Raw genomic sequence first — 24,216 nt, 5'->3', positions numbered from 1 at the left:
AAAACAAAACAAAAATAGTTTTGAAAACACACAGCTGGTATGAAAACAAATTTTGCCTTCAAGACAGCAAATGGCAAAGTATTTTGTTGACACAGTCTAAATAATTGACAAAGACGACAGAATGCAAACAACTAACTGAACCAGAAAGTATTACAAAGCAGGGGCAGGTGGGGGTTTGCATGTATGAAATTAACGCCGGAGCAACAAGGACGGCCTTTCAATCAATCACCACCTGCGGCGACCACATTTCACATCAGCCAGAAATGGCCTCAGTCCCCCTATCTGTAATATGGAGAGAACAACAATGGCCGATTTTGTAGGCTTATTGCAATGTACGTGAAACTCCTTTCATTCCAATGCAGTGATACATGCCAAGTATGCCATTAGTTTTAAGAAATAACATCCCAAATCTGGGATTGTCATTTACATTTCCTTAATTTTTTTTACCATGGACTGTGAAAAAGACAAATAATTGGATGTTTGATTGATCACTAGAAGCTAAAATGATGAAACTGAGGTTATCATACTTTGGACACATAACGTGAAGACATGATTCACTAGAAAAGGCAATAATGCTGGGAAAAACAGAAGGAAGTAGAAAAAGATGAAGGCCAAACAAGAGATGGATTGATTCCATAAAGAAAGCCACAGACCTGAACTTACAAGATCTGAACAGGGTGGTTCATGACAGATGCTCGTGAAGGTCACGGATTCATAGGGTTGCCATAAGTCATAATTGACTTGAAGGCACATAACACATTTTTTTCTGCATTAAAGTTTACACTTGTTTGCCTGACATTACTTGGACTAAACCTTAATCACTGGCCACTAGTTATGCTGGCTGATAGGAGTTGGAGAACAAAAACATCTGAAGGAAACAGGTTCCTCTGCCCCTGGACTAAACCAGTGTGCTTACACAAGGATCCACACATTGGGCTAATTACTGGCTCTATTGTGTGGACAAAACATGGGCAAATTTTGACAAATGGCAAATTACTATCCTATCTAAAAACTAAGTGCTCCCACATGTAGACCTGACAGGTTCCTGACTGCTTGGATAGAGCCCTGTGCATGTACAGGTATATGTGCATGTATAGACATTCTAACGTGTGTGCATCAGAGGACATCCCTCTATGTCCGTTTCATTCACGGCACATAACATTTGAAAAGGGCACACATCTGAACTAGGGATGGAAAAATCTGTCAATTTTGATTCTCTCCATTTCTCATTTTTTTCAGTCTTAAATACTCCACATTTCTGCAGCAATTTGCAATTAAAAAAAACACAGACTCATGAAATTCTCCAGCATTTTAATGCAAATGTCTCCTCATAAACACACTTTGGTAGGCAGTTTTGATTAATGTATACATTTTGCAAGAAATTTATTGTCATTTAATGCATTGTATGTTATTTTCACTTAAATATTCATTTTTATGCACACTTTCCCCTAACAAATGCATTTTTGTGAACAGTGTTTGGCAAACTGCATTGCAAAATTCAGGTAAGTGAATTTCAAAGGATGGCTGTGCTTTGGTTCTCATATTGTTTCTCAAAGTGCAAATTTGATAAATTCAACTTGAAATGCAAACTGGATTCCTCACGCATTCCAAATCTGAACATGGGATAGGCTAAGCTGTGGCCCTCCAGATGTTTTAGACTAAAGGCTCCCATCAGCCCCAGAATGGAACTTCATATGCATTATCTTGGCCTTAGGGGGAGAAAATTCTGCTGGGAGGGTGCAAATTATTTTCTAAATCCTCCTCTGCAGGTGCAACCTTTGGCTTGTCCCCAACAGGGCCTCAGGACAGATTGGAAAACGATGTGGAAATCAGGCTCTATGCCAACATTCCTAACTCTTGCGACATCTGCAGCAAGTGCAATGCCCCACTCAAAGTCACTGACGTCACCTGGACATCACACAGGTAATACATTTGGGGATCACTTCAAAATTAGTCTGCAGGAGCTGGATCTAGGTTCAAGGGAGCCCTGGACAAAGAATTGGGACATTACATTTCTTACTACATAAGAAACAAAAGCTGGATTCATCACAAGTTACATTGGAGGGGGGTTCTGTACCACTTACTGGTACCTACTAGGACCTCTTGGATGTTTTGTTATTAAGAACATGAGAAGAGCCTGCTGGATCAGACCAATGGCCCATCTAGTCCAGCATCTTGTTCTCACAGTGGCCAACCAGATGCCTATGGGAAGCCCACAAGGAAGACCTGAGCACAAGAGCGTACTCTCCTCCTGCAGTTTCCAGCATCTGGTGTTTGTAAGCATAGAGCATAGAAGTCATGGCTAGTAGCCACTGATAGACGTATCCTTCATGAATTTGTCTAATCCTCTTTTAAAGCCATCCAAGCTGGTGGCCATCACTGCCTGCTGTGGAAGTAAGTTCCTTAGTTCATGCACTGTATGAAGTATTTTTTGTCTGTCCTGAATCCTCCAACATTCAGCTTCATTGGATGTCCACAAATTCTAACGTTATGACAGAGGAAGAAAAACTTTTCTCTATCCACTTTCTCCATGCCATGCATAATTTCGTACGCTTCTGTTGCCTCTTTTCTGTAAACTAAAAAGACCCATTTTAGTTCAACAATAGTGAATATTCAGCAAAATATCCACACAATTTAGTTCAACAAAAATTCAACAATATTCACCCTTATTGTCTCTTTTACTCTGCCCCCCTGGTCTCTGATCATAAACGAAGATGTCAATCCAGTGTGCAGTAGCAATGAAAAAGGCAGTGTTAAGGATAATTAGAAACAGAACTGAAAATAAAACTACCAAGATCATAATGCTGTTATACAAATCTACGATGCAACCAAACTGTTTCTCTAAGAAAGTCATACTTCCCAGCTCTGCTCTACATTCAGGGTTGGCGCTGGCCCACGCAAGTTTGCTGCCAAAGCAATTCAAGAGTCCTATCCCAGAAACCCTTACAGTGTAAGCACAATCAAAGAGATCCTTGGGCATGCATCTCAGATCACATGCTGCTTTATCAGTGCTGTTAACACAACTGCCATCTAAACAAGTGGCTCACCTGTTGTGGATGGACTGTCTGGCCCTTCACTGCATTCTTGATAAGCTGGATCCTTTCAGCAAGTTATTTAAAAAAATGTAACTACTACATATAAGACTTTGTGTTCATCTGTAATTTAACTCCACCACAGGCTGAATGAAACAAAACTGTACTGCAGCATACCTACTGAATATGCAACAGCAGAGATGATTCAGTATGTAACTTAAGGGTTAATTCTGAAAGTCAACTAGCCAACAGCGGGACTGGTGGAGGTGTTGCAGGCACAGTGGCATGATCTTCAGTAAGGTACCACGTGCTCTGATTGGCTGTGTAGTTCTGAGAGAGTTTTTCCTCCGTTTATTTGGCTGTATGTTTCTCTCTTATGTACAAGGGCTGAAGTAAGACAAACAAAACCCCTCTGTTCCATTCTCCTCAAATATACATTGTTTATGTTCAGTTTGCTAAGTAAAATCTCATTAGGACTTTTCTCTCTGGGTTCTATCTGCGTTATTTCAGTGACTTTGCTAACAATACCTACTGACATTTTCAGTTCCCCAGATAACCTAACCCAGTCCATTCAACAGTTGAAAAATTCTTAGGACACAGTGCAGATTCTCCAATCAGTCAAATGCATTACTCCACTTTGGCTTATTCCAACTGGAGATTGTTCCTGCACATTCCAAAACGTCACAAAATACTTCTCATCATTTAAATATTAATCCCACAGAGAGGCTACTATAGAACACAAAAAAGGAACAGCAAACACAAACTTGGTAAAGTCAGGATTTTTTATTAACTTCTGTTATCTGTTCTGCTGCAAAGCAAGAAACCTTATCTGTAGAAGGTGGCCACACCTCCACAGTTCCACTTCAAAATGTGAGATCTGGCTCTAATCGCCTGCAACCTTCTCTAATTCTGAAGGCAACAATACAGTTTTATTATAAAACCTGATTGAAAGCAGACTGCTGTACCGGAGCAGGGGGAAGAGAGAAATAAAACCTGCAGAGCTGAAAAGCACGTTTGTGCCATGGAATTAAGGCTGTTAGAGTTCTACTTTATCAATGCTTAGGCTTATTTTAGGAACAAAGGTTATTCTACTCCAGATGTAATTATGAACTTCAAACTCTGACATCATATAATTACATTTATTCAACTAAAAAACCACGCACAAGACACTGACTAGTAGAAGGCAGACCCAAAAAAAGGTGAATGTTTTGATTTGCAGTCACTTGTGGGTCTAGATCACCACAATTTGAATCAAAGGGTGCACATTTTCCTTGAAAATTTCCTTGATAAGCTGTTCAGAGTCGGACCTTCAGTATACCACTAATTTAGGACACTCTACAGTGAAGAAAGTGTTTTGCATAGGTTTAATTCAGGTCACTCCTCAATGGATTTTATGTATTTCTCATATGCATCTTCACTCATGAGTTCATCAAGTTCTGAAGGGTTATCCACAGTCATCTTGATAAGCCAACCTGTGAGCAAGAAAACAATACAGCTTTTTAGAAAAAGCATACATAGCTCCATGAAATTCTAGGAATTGCTAGCACTTAACCTGAGCAGCTTCCGTTCATGTTGGCACGCAAAAGTCTCAGAGAAAATTAGTACTACTTCACTAGTTGAAGATGAGAAATAATATAATAATGATAAATGTAGGGTTAATGTGGTGGATAAACAAGCTGAGCTGTGTACCAGAAAGTCCTTTTTCCAATCTCATTGCTGCTATGAACTCACATGGGGAGGGAGCCTTTTTAAGGTTGAGGGCTGCATTCCCTTCTGGACAATCTTCCAAGGCCACATGCCAGTGGTTGGAGAGGCCAGAGGCAAAAGTGGGCAGAATAGCAAATGTTAATTTTACCTTTGTACAGTAGGCTACTTTCTACACACATTCACACAGCCATCTCTGTCCTCAATCCAGGTAAGCAAAAAGCATTGTCAGAGTTCAAGGACAACATTCCAGCCTCGCAAAAGCACCCAGACACCTTTCACCATGTGAACAGGGCCTATTTTGGGGGCCCTTCCCACCAATTGCCACCCTAATACTAACTTGTTCAGGATGTGGGAAGGACTGGTATGACTGGTCCATCAGTATGGTGCCAGGCCTTTAAATATTACATGAGCACCACAGGACAACGCCGTAGAAAAACTGCTTTCACACCACTGCTAAAACAGCTAAAGGACATCCTAATCCTCTGAAGTTTTAATTACAGCCAAATTGACAGTGTTCCATTCCCTCAGAGAAGTAAGTCTGCAAACTCTCCTTCAGTGATGCTGAAAGACCAGCTTCATCATGCTCCTCCCTCAACTGTCACCTACATCAGTCATTCCATCAGGCTATACAAGAGAGGGAGACAGATGGGGCTGCAGGGCTTCTCTGTCTACTCTAGTGAAAAGACCAGCAATTTTTGGCTCCTCCTCTCCTTGAAATCTTTCCATTCCAGCAACTGCCTGAGAGTTTGCTTTGTTTCTCCTCCCTCCCAATCACTTTTCCTTTTGTGTTACGTCTTTCAGAATGTAAGTCTGAGGGCAGGGACTATCTTATCACTGACATTTATAAGCTGCTCTGGGAACCCCTTTTCAGCTTTTAAGTAAACAGTTTAGTTCCCTTTGCAACTGACGATTCTGAGCTCACCCTGGAAGCTTCACTGCCACAAGCACAACATAATAGTAAATGAGTTTGACTGTTAGCATCCCAATCTTCTGCTCAACGATGGGGGAAACACTTTTGAGAAGCAAATTGCAGTCTCTTACCATCTTGGTAGCAAGATTTGTTGACAAGTCCTGGATTATCAGCAAGGGCAGTGTTAATTTCTGTTACTTCTCCTGTGAGGGGGGAATAGAGTTCACTAGCAGCCTTCACACTTTCCAAAGCACCAAACTCATCTGAAATACAGAATTGGAGAGAAGCAAAGCACTTAATCTAGAAAATGAAGATGTGACATTGAATGGGTTTCAGAGAAGTCGAGAACTCCACACCCTAGAATTCAGGAGCTCCAGTGTTGAAAGATTAGGCAAAGCCACCAGGAGTTCAGTTAAATTTAAGTTCCATTTCAACTTAAGAGTAGAAAAAACCTATGTTTCCTCTCCCTCTATATAAGAATTAAAAATATGGAAGAGCAGCTTAGATCCCAAGAAGTGCACAGTTAGTTCTGTTCACCTAAGAGGCATTTTTCAAACAGCACCCCCCCATGCCACATGGCCAGCTTTCAAAAGTAAGTAGCTTTCAAAAGTTGTTTGTGCTATAACATGGCATGGGGGGGCATTGAGAAGACCTACTACTCAAGGTTTTTTTAAAAGAAAAATCACTTGGAAAATTGGTTTTGGGGGTTCTAAGCCAAGAAAGGCATTACTATTTAATTTGAAATTCATTGTTTAAGTATTAATTGTTAAATGTTGTTAAGTGCTGTCAAGTGTTAAGTCATTTTTATTAATGGCTTGGAGAAGGTGCAAGGAACGCTAAACAAATTTGCAGATGATACAAAATTGGGAGGGATAGCTATTACCCTGGTGGCCAGAAACAAAATTTAAGAAGGATGCAGGGAAACTGGAACTCAGAGGAGGAGGATCAGGGAACTGGAAACAAAGCCCTATGAAGAGAGGCTGAAAGAACTGGGCATGTTGAGCCCCAATAAGAGAAGACTGAGGGGAGATATGACAGTCGTCTTCAAGTACTTGAAAGGTTGTCACAAAGAGGAAGGCCAGAATCTCCTCTCAATCATCCCAGAGTGCAGGGAGCAGAAAAATGGGCCCAAGTTACAGGAAGCCAGATTTTGGCTGAACATCAGGAAAAACTTCCTAACTGTTAGAGCAGTACAACAGTAGAACCAATGACCTAGGAAGGTGGTGAGCTCTCCAACCCTGGAGGCATTCCAGAGGCAGCTGGACAGATATGCTTTAAGTTGGATTCCTGCATCGAGCAGGGGGTTGGACTCAGTGTCCTTATAGGTCCCTTTCAACTCTACTATTCTATGATTCTAAGTGTTAAATTATCAAAAAGCAAAGTAGAAAACATGCTTACCCTGTTTGTTCAACTTTGTTCCAATTTCTGGAAGGCTACAATAAACAACATCTCCTAATGCCTCCTGAAACAAAAATGTTCAAACATCAGTAGTCATTAAGCAAAACAGCTATCAAAACATTAGCATCCCCCATAAGAATTTAAGCAGACAACAAATGCCATCATATTACAACTCCCCTCATAAGCTGGTGGTACTATTCCTATCGCCATTCCCAAGATTCACCTCAAATTTCAAAGGCTACAGATCCTCTTTTCCCACATTTGTCTTTGAATAAGCTTTAGAATGTCAAACTAAAACTTCATAAACAAGGCATATATATGTTTGGATTCTCCTGCACAGCAAGGTCAAATTGGAGGGCAATGAATGAAGAGAGAAGCAGCTGGGGATTCTCTCAGCCACACCAGCTTAGGAGTACCTTGCACACACACAGTACCGTGTTACCATCTGGCCACCTACAGCCAGACAAGCTGTTGCTAGGGGAGGACCGGTCCCCTTCCCTAGATTTCTTGTGTGTGTGCATTTTAATTGGATCAAGGCAAAGCATCAAGTACTGCTGCACTGGCTCCAACCTTCCTCCTGTAATATAGGAACTGGGTGGTATTCAACACTAGTCCTACTCAGAGTAGACCCACGAAGTTAATCAGCATGACTAACTTAGGTTCAGTGATTTAAATGGGACTACTCTGAGTAGGACTAACTAGATAACTTACTGACTGCACAGGGGTCTAGAGAATAACACTGTGCACCAAGGGCATCTAGAGTAGACATGCGGGAACAATGAAACACCAGTGGACCAATGGATGAGTTAAACATGGCCACAGCTGTATTGGTTACACTATGTGAGGGTTTGGCATAGCACAGGGCAGCTTTTGCTAACCTGGTGCCCTTCAGATGTTTTGGACTGCAACTCCCATCAGCCTCAGCCATAGTTATCATCCAAAACATTTGGAGGGCACCAGGTTGCCAAAGGCAGGCATAAGGCAAGGATCTGCCTGTTAGGTAGCCTGTCCACTGACTAGGAATGGGTGAATCTGTCAATTTTGGCTTTTCTCTGTTTCTCATTTTCCCAATCAGTTCTCCGTATATCCACAACAGTTTGCCATTTTTTATATTAAAAAAGTCCTTGTGAAAATTCATCAGCATTTTAGTGCAAGCTTCTCCTAAGATACACATTTTTGCATGCAATTTCCCCAAATATAATGCATTTTACATTTTATTTTCACTAACATATGCATTCCTATGCAAACTTTATCCCAGTATATGCATTTTTGTACACATTACTGGGTGGGAGAACTGCACGGCAAAATTGGGAAAGGTGCCAATTTTAAAGATCGCTGTGTTTTGGTTCATGTACTGTTTCAGAAAGTGCAAATTAGGTATATTTGCCTTTAAATGCAAACAAAATCGAATTTCTCCCCCATCCCTACTGCAGGCTGATGCAAGGCCCACCCTGCCTCTTGAGAAACCATGAGGTGGCTGCCACACATTCTGGACACGCTGTGGCACCAGCCATTCCTTGTGGGTCTCACCAGCAACCTGGGCTCGCAAAAATCTGCCCCAGCCCACCCACCCCCAACCTAGGGCTGAGGTGTAAAGGAGCCACCTCCTCAACCATTTTAGGGATCTCCTCACTAACCAGGGATTCCCCTCAGTGCCCTTCCCTGCCAAGCATTGTGACAGGTCAAAATATAACTGCAACACAACATGCTCTTTTGAGCTATGAAGAAAACATTTTCGCACAGATGCTCTTTATTTTCACAGGTGAGGAATGGAGGCACTTTTCAAGCACTCCATGACAAAGTCTCGCTTTGCATCTTGTGCAATTTGTGTCCCACCAAGCTGGACGCAGCCCAAACGATAGGCACATTCCCAATTTCATTTAAGGAACTACATTATCCTTATGTAGACAGCCAAAGGTTTAGGTGGTACCTGCAAACCAAATAAATATCTAAGTAGGCACAGAAACATTTCTATTTCTTAGGCTCCAACACACACAGGGCCATTCTGTTGTTGCTGTTGTGCTTGCAAATTCATATACCTTCTTGAAATATTTAGGTGCACAGGAAACCAACCAGGCACGTAGGAATTTTCCAGCTCCAGTTATAAGGAAGTACTCAGCCCTATAAACGCTAACATTAAAAAGTATTGTCAACAATTAAACAAACAGAAAGCAATAAGATCTTTGAGCCAAGACTCCCATTGAGTCCTAAGTGTACTATATAGAACCCAAACTGATGAAGGGGGGAGAGAACAGTTAAAGTGGCCAATAATGTTCTCTAGACAGGCTTCCAGTTCCAAGTCCGCAATTTGGCTCTGTATGCAGAATAGGCAATTAAGGCCATAAAGGAGCCAAAGACCAAGGCCGACACAGCAGGTTGATAGATGTAAATTGTGCAGGATGATGCCAAGAGCTGAGGAGGAAAACAGTACCTGGGCAAAGTTGCTGATTCCTACAGTTCCAATACTGTTTTCAACCGTTATCCATTCATGCTTGTCTGTGAATCGACGGGCTGAATAAAGCAAATGGGACATTTCAATACATCTCGCTTCTCTAAACCCTATTCTTTACCTTAAGGTTCTATCTTAAAAACCGTAGGCATGAAATGCATCTAAGCTTTCCTAGTTCCAAATCCTCAAAGAGTTAGAGAAAGTCAACTCTTAGTAGCCCGCCTGTTTTACATACCTAAGCATTCAACAAATACACATTTTTCCTACCTTTTTCTGCTATGAATACTTCTTTTGTTTCTTTTATTTTTTAAAAAAATATTAAGTTGTAACCCATGTTAGTCATGTTAGTGGGTCTGCTCTAAGTAAAACTTAGTTGGATACAACCAGCTGAAATAACCGTGTTCAAATACTGTGCTAAAATACAAAGATTTAATGTAACATTAGAGACAAAGCTGTGGGACCTGCAACAAAATGTTGTAGTGTATTCTCATTTCCTAATAGGAATGCTCCTGTTCAGGGTTCCAGCCTGCTAGCCACGCCCTCCATCAGCAGTCCATTGCATTCTCCCTCCACATCCCCATCAGTTTTCTTTTCCAGCAGACACCCAACATTCTGTGACTACTGGACATGCTTAACCCCTCCCCGACTTTTTCCCCAGGGGTGTCCCCTTGGGTCTACTTCTTAAAAAATGTGTTTTGTACTTCTGTTTATTTATTAAGTGTATATCCTGCTCTTCCAAAGGAGCACAGGGCAGCAGGTTCTAACAAACCTTGGGGTTCCCCCGAGCGTGCAAGAGCTTCTTGTTTCTCAGTGGCCCCATTTTGCCTCCAGTCCTGGTGGCACTCATCACCTGAGTTCATTATTAGAAGGAACAACACTCTTAAAACATTTCAAGGCAGATAGCTTTCCCATCGCACACCAGGAAGGGCGGGATATTAATTAATTAATTAATCAAAGTGTTTTTAAAATAAAGGAAGCAAAAGGAGATTCTGGAACACAGGGATTCTATATTAGAACCTATGGAAGACTTTACAGCTTCAAAATAGAATGTTGCACTGCTACACTTTTATTTTATTTATTTATTTATTTATTACATTTATATACCACCCCATAGCCAAAGCTCTCTGGGCGGTTTACAGCAATTAAAAATATTAGAAACAATATACAAATTTTAAAACACACACACACAAAAAATTAAAAACAATTTAAAAACAATTTAAAAACGCATGATAAAATGCCTGGGAGAAGAGGAAAGTCTTGACCTGGTGCTGAAAAGATAAGTGTTGGCACCAGGTGCACCTCATCATAAAGGTCATTCCATAATTTGGGGGCCACCACTGAGAAAGCCCTCTTCCCTTGTTGCCATCCTCCCAGCTTTCCTCGGAATAGGCACCTGGAGGAGGGCCTTGGATGTTGAGCGTAGTGTACCGGTGTACTTTTGCGCCAGCTTCGATATGTTAGTTTGCATGGGCAGAAGAGCTGGATAGAAAGGGTGCACTTCCCTCTACCCACAATCTGTAGTACAGATCAGAGGGCTGGTGTATGATAGTGGTTTAAAAAAACTGACCTATACAACAAATCTTATTTCTGCCCTGAACAAACTAGGTAGCCCAGCCCTGTATTTAAGCACTTGCCTATTAGCCATAGGCAACAAGGAATTCCATTCAAGCAAGTGAGCAGACTGATGCATCTAAGCATCTGGCATAGACACAAGCAGGTCGCCAAAGAAAAGAAAAATGCAGCAGGCTGTTGGAGGAGGGACAGAGCTCTCTCTATCTCTCTCTTTCTCTCTCTCCCCTTTGCCAGCTTCCCTGGGGCAAGCTATTCCACAGTGCATACACGTTTGTTTTTAAAGAAATTACTGAACGATGAAGAAGCCAAATACTGCTGCATTGGACCTTAAAGACTGAAGTTCAAGTTCCACTCTAGCCCTGTACTCACTGTGTGGCACTGAACAAATGGCAATGCTCAACCTCAATTCCTCTATCTGCACAATGCACAACAGAAATTATGCACTTTAAAGTGAAGACAAGCATATTCCATCCTCATGTCAATGGGCACCAAATCTGGAATTTAATAAATCCTGGTGCGAATTCATCCAAGACTGCAATCCTTACTCTAGGAGTAAACCCCATTGAACACAATGTGACTTACTTCTAAGTAAAGAACTCACATGCAGCATTCCAATATTCAGTACTGCTGAATTACACCCTGTACCCCCTCCTTATACTTGTAAAAGCTTACTTTACTGTAATCCAACCTTGTAAATAAACCCATACCAGTAACTAACCTGCAAAAGAGGGGGGGGCCCACCTAGCATGCTAGTTGTTACTGTACCCCTGCTCAGGCGTAATGCCCAAACAGGAAATAATAAACCATGCTGAAGACACAAGGCCATGCATTTTTGACCATCCCATCATTGCCTGCTCGGTTATCTCCAGACCTTCCTGTATTTATTTATTTATTAAATTTATATCCCGCCCTTCCTCCAGGGAAGATCTCCTTCGGATCATGCAGAGGCTTTCTGCATTCAAGCAGATATGGGTAGAAGCCTGCTTCAGCCCTTCTAGGCTCAACGCAGGAAGGTCCAGAACACAGAGCATTGGAGGCAAGGCCAGCATGTGGGCCCCATGACTCCAACACGGGTGAGTATTTCTTGTTTGGGCTTAAGGCTAGCAAAGGATGGTATAATTTCCCTATCCGTGTGATCATTCTACACTTGACGCATTAAAGACGAATCACCTTCTGGCTGCATTCATAGGCACTGGGTGTGACAATATAGCCAAACAAGGGGCTACCAAAGAAATCAGCATCCCTATGCCAAGCACTGCATGCCATAATGTGATAAAATGCACCCCACCTCCCAACTGATTAATATCTGAGTCCTGGTGTTATCACATGTTATGTTCCAGTCTAACCTGTTCTATATTCTGGTGGGAAACTAACGAAGATGAATTTGCAGCAGTCAAATACATAGAACAGGGTTATGGAAACTTAAAATGTGGTGACATCAGGACACAGGTAATGTAGAGAGTGATCTAATTTGGCATATTTATTTTACTTGAATGCTGTACACAAAGCTGAAAACTGAAGTTGCCATTCTTGCCTAATACTGTACTTGCAGCTGGCATCTGTTCCTTGTTATTAATGAACTCATGAAACAGAAAAATGTCCATGGCAAAATAAAGCACTGGAAAAATTTCCACCCACATCACTGCTGCAATCCTATGCATACAGTGAATATAGTGATGCTTACTTCTGTGTAAATATTCATAGGGTTGTACTGTAAGTTACAGCAAGATTCCAGGTTGGAAGAGATAGAGTGGGGAATAGAATAGAACAGAACTATCATTCAAGCTGCAGCAAAATATAATAACCAATACCTCTTAGATTGGCTTTAAAAATAATCTTAACCTTAGAAAGAAATGTGTATTTAGCTATCGATGCACAGATAAGAACTCAATGAAGAAATTCTTCCAAGAATAACAGAGCCTTCCTCAACCTGGTGGATTAACATGGTTAATGGTCAGGGATGAGGGGAGTTGGAGTCTAGCAACATCTGGAGAGCATTAGGTTAAGAAAGGCTGCATTAATAGTTTACAGCAGGAGAAGGGATGGGGAGGAGGGAATGATAGCATGTCACTGATGCAGATCATTTATGGCCTGGTTCACACATACATGATCATAACTTGCCAATGAAGTGAGGGCTTGCAACTGTTGGAACATCAGCAGTACAGATAAATACAATTTTTTGCCTCACGCCGTTGCAAGCCCAATGGTTGCTTCTCTAGTGCGGCCATGAGGAAGCCAGAAGCTTCTCTTTCCACTTTTCATTAACCACAGTTTAGCATTATGCTTGAACCATAAGCGGTGGTTAATCTTAGCTACAGTTTACTAAAACAAGCTAGCTTCATAAACCAAGTTTTGCAGCTCAGATCAATGGATGATCTGTGAACGCTGCCACTATCCAGCTTACATTACCAACCCTTTCTTAATGAAATAAATTGTTGAGCATGGTAGCAAAGGCTTTGCTCCCATTGAGCAAGTTCTCTTAGGTCTCAATCCCAAAGGAAGGACACTTCTGCCAAGTTAATTATTCATATGGCACCTCCCACTGAAGCGGGTCTACTGACAGGAGGCAATTATATCAAGTTGATACATTATGTAGCCTGCATTAGTTGCCAACCTGCTTCCAGATACAATTCCAAGTTTTGGTATTACCTTTAAAGCCTAAATGGCTCAGGTCCAGGATACCTTATGGATCATCTCATCCCCTATTATCCTGCCCACTCCCTAAGATCAGGAGAGGCCCTCCTGTGTGTCCTGCCAAGGGTGGAACCACATCTGGGTGGGACAAGAGAAAAGGCCTGCTCAGTGGCTGTGCCCAGATTATGGAAAAACTTGCCCCATGAAGTGCAGTTGCCCCCCCTCTCTGTTTTTCACCTGTTACTGGAAAACCTTTTATCCTAGTAGGCATTTATTTTATGAAATAGGCTATGCTTTTATGATTTTTTTAAACTGCTAATCTTGTCTCTTATTCGCGATTATTATATATTGGTTTATGAAATGAACAGTAATGATTTGTGTTGTAAGCCATTCTAAGTGGCAGGCAAGCTAGAAAGGTTTCAGCAAAATAAAATAAAAATATTGTTCAACAGAAGGAAACGCAGCATAGTTTACACACAACACAATGCTGGTTCAAACATGCAAAATAGTATAGGGGTACAACCCTCTCTTGGCTCTTCCATTTCAGCTGATCCAGCAAGCTTTTATTTAAAAGTGTTTAAGCAAGAGTATGCAGTCATAATCATTGGACACAAGATTAATAGAGGAGCAGCTTTAATTTTTAAGAGATTGTGAGTCTGAAAACCTGCTTTGTAAATTTAAACACGTCTTTCACTCTGTTTCCAATGTTCAAAGTGTCACTGCTTATGTAGCTAAAACAGCACAACCCATGCGCAAGAGGGAGGTATCAGCAGGCTCAGGGAAACCCAAATGTTTGCAGAAGTACAAAAAAAAATCTTAGAAATGTATTTTTTTAAAGGAGTGGATCCAAAAACAGCCCAATGAGGACTAAAGCAGGCTCAGTTGCCATGGAATCCTAGCTCACTGTTAGGAGGGAGAAAACAGAAAACCAGAGGGGAGGGTGGAATGGAATAAAGTGTTCTGAACAGGAGAATGCCATGCTGCAACATTTTGTTGCAGGTCCCACTTGTAAATGTACCCCAAGAACAAGTACTTCAAGCAGGATTGAAATGATGCCAGGTTACCCCTACCCTAGCACATCAACTCAAATGCACAGGATCATTTTACAGTCCTGCATGAATATTAGGCTGTAATCACTAACAGGCAAAAAAAAACAACCCTTGCAGTTTAAGAACGTACCTATAGCCAATAGATATTTCTATCAAACTTTAAAAAGCAGGGAAATTCGGCAGCTATAGCGAATGTACCAGGAAAGCCAGAGACCTGACCTCCTCTCTGAGATATTGTACTACCCTACAAATTTGGGTTGGTCTTTCACAGTTCAATCTACTTCCTGTATAGCGTAGAACAGCCTTTCCCAACCAGTGTGCCTCCAGATGTTGGACCACAATCCCCATCTTTCCTGTCCATTGGCAATGCTGGCTGAGGCTGATGGGTGTTGTGGTCCAACAACAACTGGAGGCACACTGGTTGGGAAAGGCTGCCTTAGAAGAATAACATGTGAAATGGGATCGGATGCAAGTTTGCTGAGAATGCATTGATCATTTACACGGTTATTGAGTTTATAATGAGATTTACTCCCTTGCAATCATGCTTAGGAAAGGTGAAACTGACCACGGAGGAAGGAGGCTGGAGCAGGGAGGGGAGAAGGAAGGGAGGAGAAATGGAGGGGAGGGGCAGGAGGGAGGTGATAGGAGGGGGGAGGAGGGTTGATCATTTGCATGTTTATTGAGTTTAATGGAATTTACTCCCCTGCAATCATGATTACAAAAGGTGAAACTGTCCATGGGGGCAAGGGATAAGTGGGGGGGAGGAAGAGCGCTGGAGTGAAAAGGGGAGGAAGGGAGGGGAGCAGGAAGGAGGGGAAAGGGGAGGAAGGGAGGGGAGCAGGAAGGAGGGGGAGGGGAAGGAGGGGGAGGGGAAGGAGGGGGAGGGGAAATGCAGGTTTGATCATTTGTATGCTTATTGAGTTCAATGAGATTTATTCCTATGCAATCATACTTAGGATATGTGAAACTGACATGGGAAAAGAACAGATAGGAAAGTGGAGGGGAGAGGGGGTAGGGGTAGGGAGAAGAGGAGATTGGGTGGGTGGCCACTGGGCAGGGGGAAAGTCCCTTTCCTTTTCAAAAGGAAAACATTATAAACAGTATCATTATTTTTCTAGGTTTTCCCCACCTTTTCATTCTACAGCAGACGCATGTCTCCCACCCAAATTTAAACAAAAGCTGACCCTGGCCACATCCTCACCAGACATTTATTCCACTTTAAACGATCATAGCATCCCTCAAAAAATCCTGGGAAGTGTAGATTGTGAAGGTTGCTGAGAGTTGTTTAGGAGACTGTTACTTCCCTCACAGAGCTCCAATTCCCAGAATTCTCTGGGAAGAGGGGCTGACTGTTAGACCACTCTGGCCACTGGAGCTCTGTCAAGAGAATAGGAGTCTCCTGATTAGGCAAGCCAAGCAGCTGTGAGTCTGGCTTTTAGAACACTGACAGTTGGTTCTTACTGAGCATGCCTGCCCTATCGCAGACTGCAATGTTAATTGTCTTAAATTAATTAAAAATCAGCTATGCATTTTTTAAACTTTTAAACTGCAGAAGATGACGGTCAGAGTACGGGGCAAGGTCAGTAATAGGATTAGAGGTACTCTGTGAACATGGCTGATTTGTAATTAATTTCAACAAATTATGAGACCACTAACAGAAAAAAGTCCAACAGGGGTCTGGATTTTTTTCTCGTTTTAGACTTTATACTGACTATTCTCTCTGAGTGGTTTGTGTTATCGCCATGAAAATTTAGAGGGTTGTTAAGCAAGCGTTTCTGAGTTCGGGACTATAAGTTTTTGTTTTGAAATGAGCTTATGGGAAGCAGCAGAATGGCATGGGGGTATTTTCAATCTAACATGGCGAAACGCAAAAAAAATCCATGCTGGCTATAATATACAGCCACTCTCGTAGCTGTATAATCTCTCTCTCACACACACACACTTTGAAGCCCTCCCAAACTCCCTCTCCCCTTTACTTCCCCAGCATCCTCTGCACCATGAGCAAGCTCAACTTAGGGGTCCCCCCAATATGCACAAACCACTTGGACACAATCTAGACCCAAGTTCTTCAGCACAAGCTACCATCAAAGTGAATGAAGAGTCTTGCAGAACCTTAAACAATACAGCAGTGGGGAACTTTTTTTACCATTGCCTTCTGGGCGCCACATGTCTATGCTGAGTGGGGCAAAAATCCATGGGCAACGGATGTGACTTGTACATTTGTACAACAAAGCATGCTCCGGTTATCACGAGATTTCTACACACATACACTGGCGACAAATAGCCCAACAGTGGCCTAAACCATCGTTTAAATTTGAATGTACAATTGCCCCAGTCGTATGGGAAGAATATTATGCCAATTTGTTTCAAAATACTAACTCTAGCTCTCGGAATCCAATGTACATACCAACCGATATCCCTTCCTGGCCGCCTGTCTTAATGGAAGAGATTTTAGAACTTATAGCGGACTTGAAGCCCAACAAGGCTCCTGGACCTGACAGTATACCTCCGGAAGTGTTCAAGACTAATGCCAAGTGGTGGGCCCCAATCCTTGCCGTATTGTTTACTACAATAAACTCTACAATGCAAATTCCTGAGGGTTGGGGAACCGCAATTATTGTACCCATCTATAAGAAAGGCTCTCTTTTAGACCCGGCCAATTATAGACCAATTAAGTTTGCTAAACATAATAAGCAAACTGTATACGAGCTATCTTTATAAAAAACTATTGCATTGGATAAATCTAAATGAAATTTTGGCCCCAGAACAAGCCGGGTTTCGTCTAGGGCGTTCAACCCTTGATCATGCCCTTGTTCTGCAACACTTGATAAACAAATATAGTTGCAAAAAGAGAGGAGCCATGTATACGGCTTTTATTGACCTCAAATCGGCATTCGATCTGATTTCAAGAACAAGACTATGGGAGAAATTGTCAGCTCTGAATATAGATAGGCGCTTACTATTACTTATACAGGGTCTATATGCCAACACATATTTGCAAATTCGCTGTAATAATATGAGGCATTTAACTAATCCAATTCCTACATTTAAAGGACTAAAGCAAGGCTGTATATTGGCGCCCCTTCTGTTTAATATTTATATTAACGCAGTAGTGGAAAGCCTTGCCTCTACTTCCTCCCACTCTCCGAAATTGGCTGGTGCCTCGAGATTTTGCCTTCTTTATGCAGATGATATAGCCCTCTTATCTCTAACACCGATTGGATTGAAAAGACTCCTGAGGGCATTTGCTTCTTTTTGTTTGAAGGAAGAACTTGTAATAAATTATGAGAAAACAAAGGTCCTTGTATTTACAAGGAGAAGAATACATCATGTATGGAGAATTAATAATTATTCTATAGATCAGGTTAAATCCTTCAGATATTTGGGAATCGTTTTCCAAGCAATTGGTTCCCAGCAAATGCACTTTAAATATTCATTGCTAAATGCAAAGCAAACAACTAAGGCCTTACTTTCATTCTTCTATAACAAGGGAGGCCAACTTGTTCCACCTATTATAAAAGTTTTTGTAGCAAAAGTTATTCCACAACTACTTTATGGTGCCCAACTATTCATAAGCGAGAATATCTCAAGCTTAGAATCTATTCAAAATTCATTTCTTAGAGCTGTCCTTGGAGTACCTTCTTGTGTGCCTAGCTTTATATTGAGGTTCGAAGTTGGCCTTCAGTCTATTGAATCCCTTGTTTGGAAAATGAAAATATTACTATGGCTAAAATTGCTATTTAATCCGAATGGACTGGCCCCTCATGTTCTATTAGATTCCTTTCATTCTCCTTGGGTTAAATCTGTCCTTGATAAAATATCCAAACTAGGATTTTCTCTCCCAATTATTTTACAGATGGGCCTAGATTCAGCAAGTACAGCAATTAAACAGCATATTAATGACAATGATTTTCAACATCATTTAATGCAAATTAGAAACCAAAGACATAATCCTAAGTTTTTCACTTTAATGATTTATTTATCGACTTTGGAATTACCTAAATATAGGAGAGCTTTTACGTTAGTTAGGTTGAATATACTTCCCTCTGCTTTGTTAATGGGTAGATATAACAAAACACCCTATTCCGAAAGACTATGCCCATGCGGGGCTGATGAGATCGAGACCAATGAACATGTGCTTTTTCGTTGTTCCTTTTATCATGACTTAAGACAGCAAATACTTGTGCCCATTTTAAAGTCATTACCCGTTAGATCAGAAAGATTTTATCCAGACTATTTGCTAGGGGATTCTTCTCCCCAGGTCACTTTTGCAGTAGCTAAATATACATCTGCTGCAATTCATTGGAGAAAGTTATGTGTCAAGTGACAGTTACTTTTTAAATATTTTAAAAATACAATTTCTGTACATATATGCAATTTTTCCTGCCGTTGTTTTTGTGTATAACTGGTCTTCGACTGTAATAATAAAGATTTGATTTGATACACACATACACACACCCCTTCATCAAGGCAAACAAGAGGAATCATCACAGTTCAAGGTAAAAGCACACAGTGAAGGTGCAGAGCAGGTCTGGTGTGGCTTAGGGAAAGGGCATAGCCTTGGGGATATAGCCTGGGGATAATTGTGAGGGCCACATAGAGAAGCCTAGAGGGCCGCATTCAGCCCTTTGGGCCTGAGGTTCTCCACACCTGGACTAATACATTTGTTGTGACATATGCTTTCATGGGCCTGAGCCCATTTGCCTCATGCACAAAATACTATCCTCAACTTGCAGAATTTAATCTTAAGGAAAGTGAAAAAAACCAGAGGGGGTTGGGGTGGGAGGTAATGCAGTAAATTATTATGCCACACACCAACAAACGCCAGATTGAGTCCAAAGAGTCAGATCCAATCAGAATGAGCGTCTGACTGGAGATGCATTGGCAAACCAAGATGATGCAGCAAGAAAATGAACCCTGCTCAGACAACATTACATCCATGGATGTTCCAACGCTTGAGAGGTGGACGCAATAATGCATCCCTAGCCATGTTCCCTACCTCCATTATTTGATTAGGTCTTCTGCACACAGGCTCCATGCATGAGATCTACATCCTGCAAAAATCCTGAGTAGATTGCAGAAAGTCAGGCCATGGGCCGAGGTGTAAGCTCTGCACTGCACACAAGACGCAATTAAAGCTTGAAAAACTAGAGCTGGGCCAACCAGTACAATCAGTCTCCAGCCCCCACCCCAAAGGTTAAATATCCAGGAATCCCACATCATCTGGGCAACACTTGAACTCTGCACACACCACACATTTAAACTACATTCCCTCCCCCCAGGAATCCTGGGAACTGGGGGAAGGGGAATTGAATTAATAATAATAAAATAATAAAATTTTATTTGTTAGTCGCCTATCTGTCCGACTTAACGGACACTCTAGGCGACTTACATAGAATAAAATATACAATCAACACATTCAGCAATTTAATCTAACACCAAAAACAATAATTAAAACATCAAGAAAAACTAATCACCCCAACGTTCTTAAAGGCCTGCCTGAATAGCCAGGTCTTTAAAGCTCGACGGAAACTCATCAGGGAGGAGGCATGTACTTGAAATGTATGTCTTAAACACAGCCTCAGTTTTGTGCAGCCTAATCCGAGGCATGTTACTCAGAAGTCAGTCCAATTCTGTGCTCAACATGCCTTACTCCAGACTAAGTGAGCTTAGAATGGCTGCCTTGACCATATCTACTCAGAAGTAAATCCTACTGAATTCAATGGGGCTTACTCCCAGCCAGGGCTTTTTTGTGATAGTACTACTCAGAACCTGGCAACCGTTGGGTACTGGCACCCACAAAACTTTTATCAAGGCATGAGCACCAGCACCTCATTTTTTAAAAAAAAAACCCCAAAAAAACACTGCCCCTAGGTAACAGTATATAAGTGTCTCAGGTGCCCGAGACTCTGGATTTTGCTGCAGGAGCAGACACTGGATGCAAATCTAGGCACATCTGCTCGGGGCTTAAGCCACCTTGAACTATGGATGGGCAAGAATCTAGATTCCGTTCACATTTCAAACTGAATCTATCAAACTTGCACGTTCCAAAACACAATATGAGGAGCGAAACATAGCCATCCTTCAAAATTTGCACTTATTTGAATTTTGCAATGCAGTTCACCAACCAAACTATGTTTACAAAAAATCATGTTAGGGTAAAGCGTGCATAAAAATAAATATACGAGCGGGGGGGAAATCAGAAATGTATTAGCGCAGTGTTTAAGGTGTTGGACTACGACCTGGGAGACCAGGGTTCGAATGCCCACATAGCCATGAAGCTCATTGGGTGACCTTGGGCCAGTCACTGCCTCTCCGCCTCATGAAAACCCAATTTATAGGGTCGCCATAAGTCGGAATTGACTTGAAGGCAGTACATTTACATTTGATAGGGAATTGCTTGCAAAATATGTAGAAGACATACATACCCCTACAAGATTAATTACTAATTGCTATTAGAAGAAATTTGCTAAAATGCTGGAGAGTTTTCAGGAGGGTTTAAAATCGCAAATTGCTGCAGAAATGTGGAGAACTGAATTTAAGACTCGAAAAATGAGAAACCAAAACAAAGAACTTTCCATCTCTACCTCGAACTCGGGGGGACTGAAACTTCTGAGTAAACATGCCGAAGTTCGGCCTGGGCCACTGCACTCTCAGGCACGCTTATTTAGGAATCAGCTCCCTTGGAGGCAGAGGGGCTTTCTTCTGAGTAAATACGCCTACGCTTGGGCTGAATGGCGGCGTTCCTAGGCACGCTTCCTTGCGAGGAACCCCCTTTCGATTGAGAAGAGCTCCCTTCCGAGAAAAACATGCACAGGCTTGGGTTGCAAGGATGCAAAGCAGTAGACACATACACACCCCTCAAATGAAATGAATGAGAGCTACGTTAAAGGGCAGCACTGACTACTTTTGCTATCCTCCTCGTCCTCCGCAGCCCCATTCCTTGCAAAGAGGGGGAGCGGCTTGCGCAGGAGACTTCCCTTTTGGATTAGGCCCCTTGCCCTGCATCCGCCGCAACCCCCAGGTGCTTCTCCGCCCGGGGCCCAGCAGCGCTCATTCCTCCTCCTCGCCTCCGTCTCGCTTTCCCTTCTTCTCGCCACGCCGGCCGCGACTCACCGGCGAGCAGCAAAGCGGCGCTGGTGCTGAGCCTCCTAGCAGGGACGGCCTGGCGGCTGCAGCTCTCCACCCAAGCGGCCGGAGGGGGACAGCCGGCGAAGGCGCGGCGCGGCCTGCCCAAGCCGGCTGCAGGAGCGGCAGTAGCAGTCCCGAGCCCGACCCGCCGCAGCGCTCGCCAAGCCGTCAGCGCCGCTGCCATGGCGGGGTCGCTCCACAGAAACCGGGGCCTGAAGGGACAAACAGCCAAGAGAAGCGGGAGGAGACAAGGCGGAGGCGGGCCTTGCTGAGGGGGCCTGGCCTGGTGAAGTGAAAGAAAGCCCTGAGGGGACGCACAAGAGGGTGGCGGCGCCAACTGTTCCTTCTCATTGTATTTATTTAGGCATTTATTAACTGCCCATCGACCATGTCCTCTGGGCGGTTTACAAAAAAACCCAACAACAACCGAGAATGCAACTATACAAAAAATTAGAACAATAACACTCAATACCAAATCTCCCCATAAAAAAACAGTCAACACACGCAACATGTACCCCTTCTAAAACAGCATTTAAAACCTGGCTTCCAGAAAAGAAATGGTTCCAAGGACGAACATCATGTACTAACCACGATTCTAAAAAGGGCTAGGGGCATGTTTTTGTCACCACAAAGAGCTTAGGATAGGCACCAGGTGAGCTTCACTGGGGAAGGCATTCCGTAACTGCTGGAGAAATTGTCTTTGTTAAAAGTAAGATGGCATGGTATAGCCAAACATAACAAAACAGCCAAAAAAATAACTGGGGAAATCATTGGGAAACAATACTGAGACATAAATATACATCACAAAACTGAGAGACTCTGCATAAAATAATATTGCAACATCTACATTTCATGCATTGGTGCAGGAAGGGAATTAAGGGCATTGTGTACAATATGAAATAAAATCCCACCACACGGCATAAACTTTTTCAGAGTCCTCTGCCCCTTTGCAGATCTTCAAATCACGACTAATCTTTTCCAAAACTGCCAAGTTCCACAAGTTTTTGTAGAGTAATGTAAATTTTGAAGCGCAGGAACTCCTCATGACAGCCCCCACAGTTATGTCCCAAAAGACAGTGCAGAAACTCACTCAGCTATGTGTTGATTGTACACACACACACCTATCTAGACATATGCACCAAAGAGCAATGTGGTGTAGTGGTTTGAGTGTTGTACTCAGACCTCAGAAAGAATTCAAATCCCTACTCAGCCATGGAAGTATATAGGAAGCTGCCTGCTGTAAAACTGAGTCACACCATTGGTCCATCTAGCTCAGTATTGTCTACACTGAGTGGCAGCAGCTCTCCAGGGTTTCAGGCAGGGGACATTCCCAGCCCTATCTGGAGATGCCATTGGGGGTCAAGCCTGGTATTTCTGCATGCAAACCAGATTACCGCTGAGCTATGGCCCTAAGGGTTCACTGGGTGACTTTGGGCTAGTAACTTTCTCTCAGCCTAACCTACCTCGCAGGGTGGTTGTGAGGATGAAACTGGGAGGGCGAGAATCCTATCATCTTCGAGGAAAGGAAAGGAGAATCACATTGGAGGAAAGGTGGGGTATAGCAAAATAAATAAATTGTAGCAAGATAAATAAATTGTAGCATAATGCCCCCCTTTAGGATGCACACCTTAACGTGGTGAGGGGGTTTGAGTGTGCTGAAGAAGCTGAGAGCAATGCCGTCAGGAGTCTAGACCAAGAGGCTAGACTCCTAGCAGGGGCACCCAAGGTGGCATGGTCAAAGCTGAGACACCAGACTAAGATGCATCCAAACTCAGAGGAAGGCAATGGTAAACCACTTCTGAATACCTCTTACCATGAAAACCCTATGAACAGAGTATCCAAAATGCAACACAAGATAGTGCTGGAAGATGACACCCCCAGGTCAGAAGGCACTCACTGAGCTATTGGGGAAGAACAAAGGACAAGTACGAGTAGCGCTGTGACTAATGACACAGCTGGGTCAAAGCCGAAAGGAAGCCCAGAGGCTGATGCGCACAGATGCGAAAGGAGAGTCCGGAGTTGTACGACACACCCAATAGGAACATGGAATGTGAGAAGCATGAACCAGGGAAAGTTAGAAATTGTCAAGCAAGAAATGGAACGTATCAACATTACAATACTTGGTGGGAGTGAATTAAAATGGACAGGAATGGGACATTTTCAATCAGGCAACTACAAAATATTTTATGCAGGAAATGAGAAATCAAGAAGAAACAGGGTTGCTTTAATAGTGAGAAGTGATGTAGCAAAAGCAATTAGGAGCTACAACGCAAGGTCTAAGCTAGTGATATCAATGAGATTAAACGGAAAACCTATTAACCATCATCCATGTCT

General features: G+C 42.5%; 1 protein-coding gene across 2 annotated transcripts; it reads right to left on the bottom strand.

The window, feature by feature from the left end:
• Window positions 1-3,800: 3,800 nt before the first annotated feature.
• GCSH (glycine cleavage system protein H) lies at window positions 3,801-22,132 on the bottom strand. Of its 2 annotated transcripts, none has more exons than XM_061594261.1 (5): window positions 21,868-22,132; window positions 9,479-9,558; window positions 7,048-7,111; window positions 5,781-5,912; window positions 3,801-4,504 (listed from the first exon to the last, which is right to left on the bottom strand). In XM_061594261.1, exons 1-5 carry the CDS (start codon window positions 22,064-22,066, stop codon window positions 4,407-4,409), a joined length of 573 nt encoding a protein of 190 aa, XP_061450245.1. In that variant the 5' UTR covers window positions 22,067-22,132; the 3' UTR covers window positions 3,801-4,406. The 2 variants fall into 2 exon arrangements, with proteins under 2 accessions (XP_061450245.1, XP_061450247.1); XM_061594263.1 differs by lacking the exon at window positions 21,868-22,132 and adding an exon at window positions 21,339-21,417.
• Window positions 22,133-24,216: the final 2,084 nt, after the last annotated feature.

Source organism: Rhineura floridana, chromosome 13 (assembly GCF_030035675.1).
Source record: "Rhineura floridana isolate rRhiFlo1 chromosome 13, rRhiFlo1.hap2, whole genome shotgun sequence".
In the NCBI taxonomy this organism is placed as follows: Eukaryota; Metazoa; Chordata; class Lepidosauria; order Squamata; family Rhineuridae; genus Rhineura; species Rhineura floridana.
Note: the sequence above shows the minus strand (reverse complement) of the source record. Positions and strands in the feature narration are given on the sequence as shown.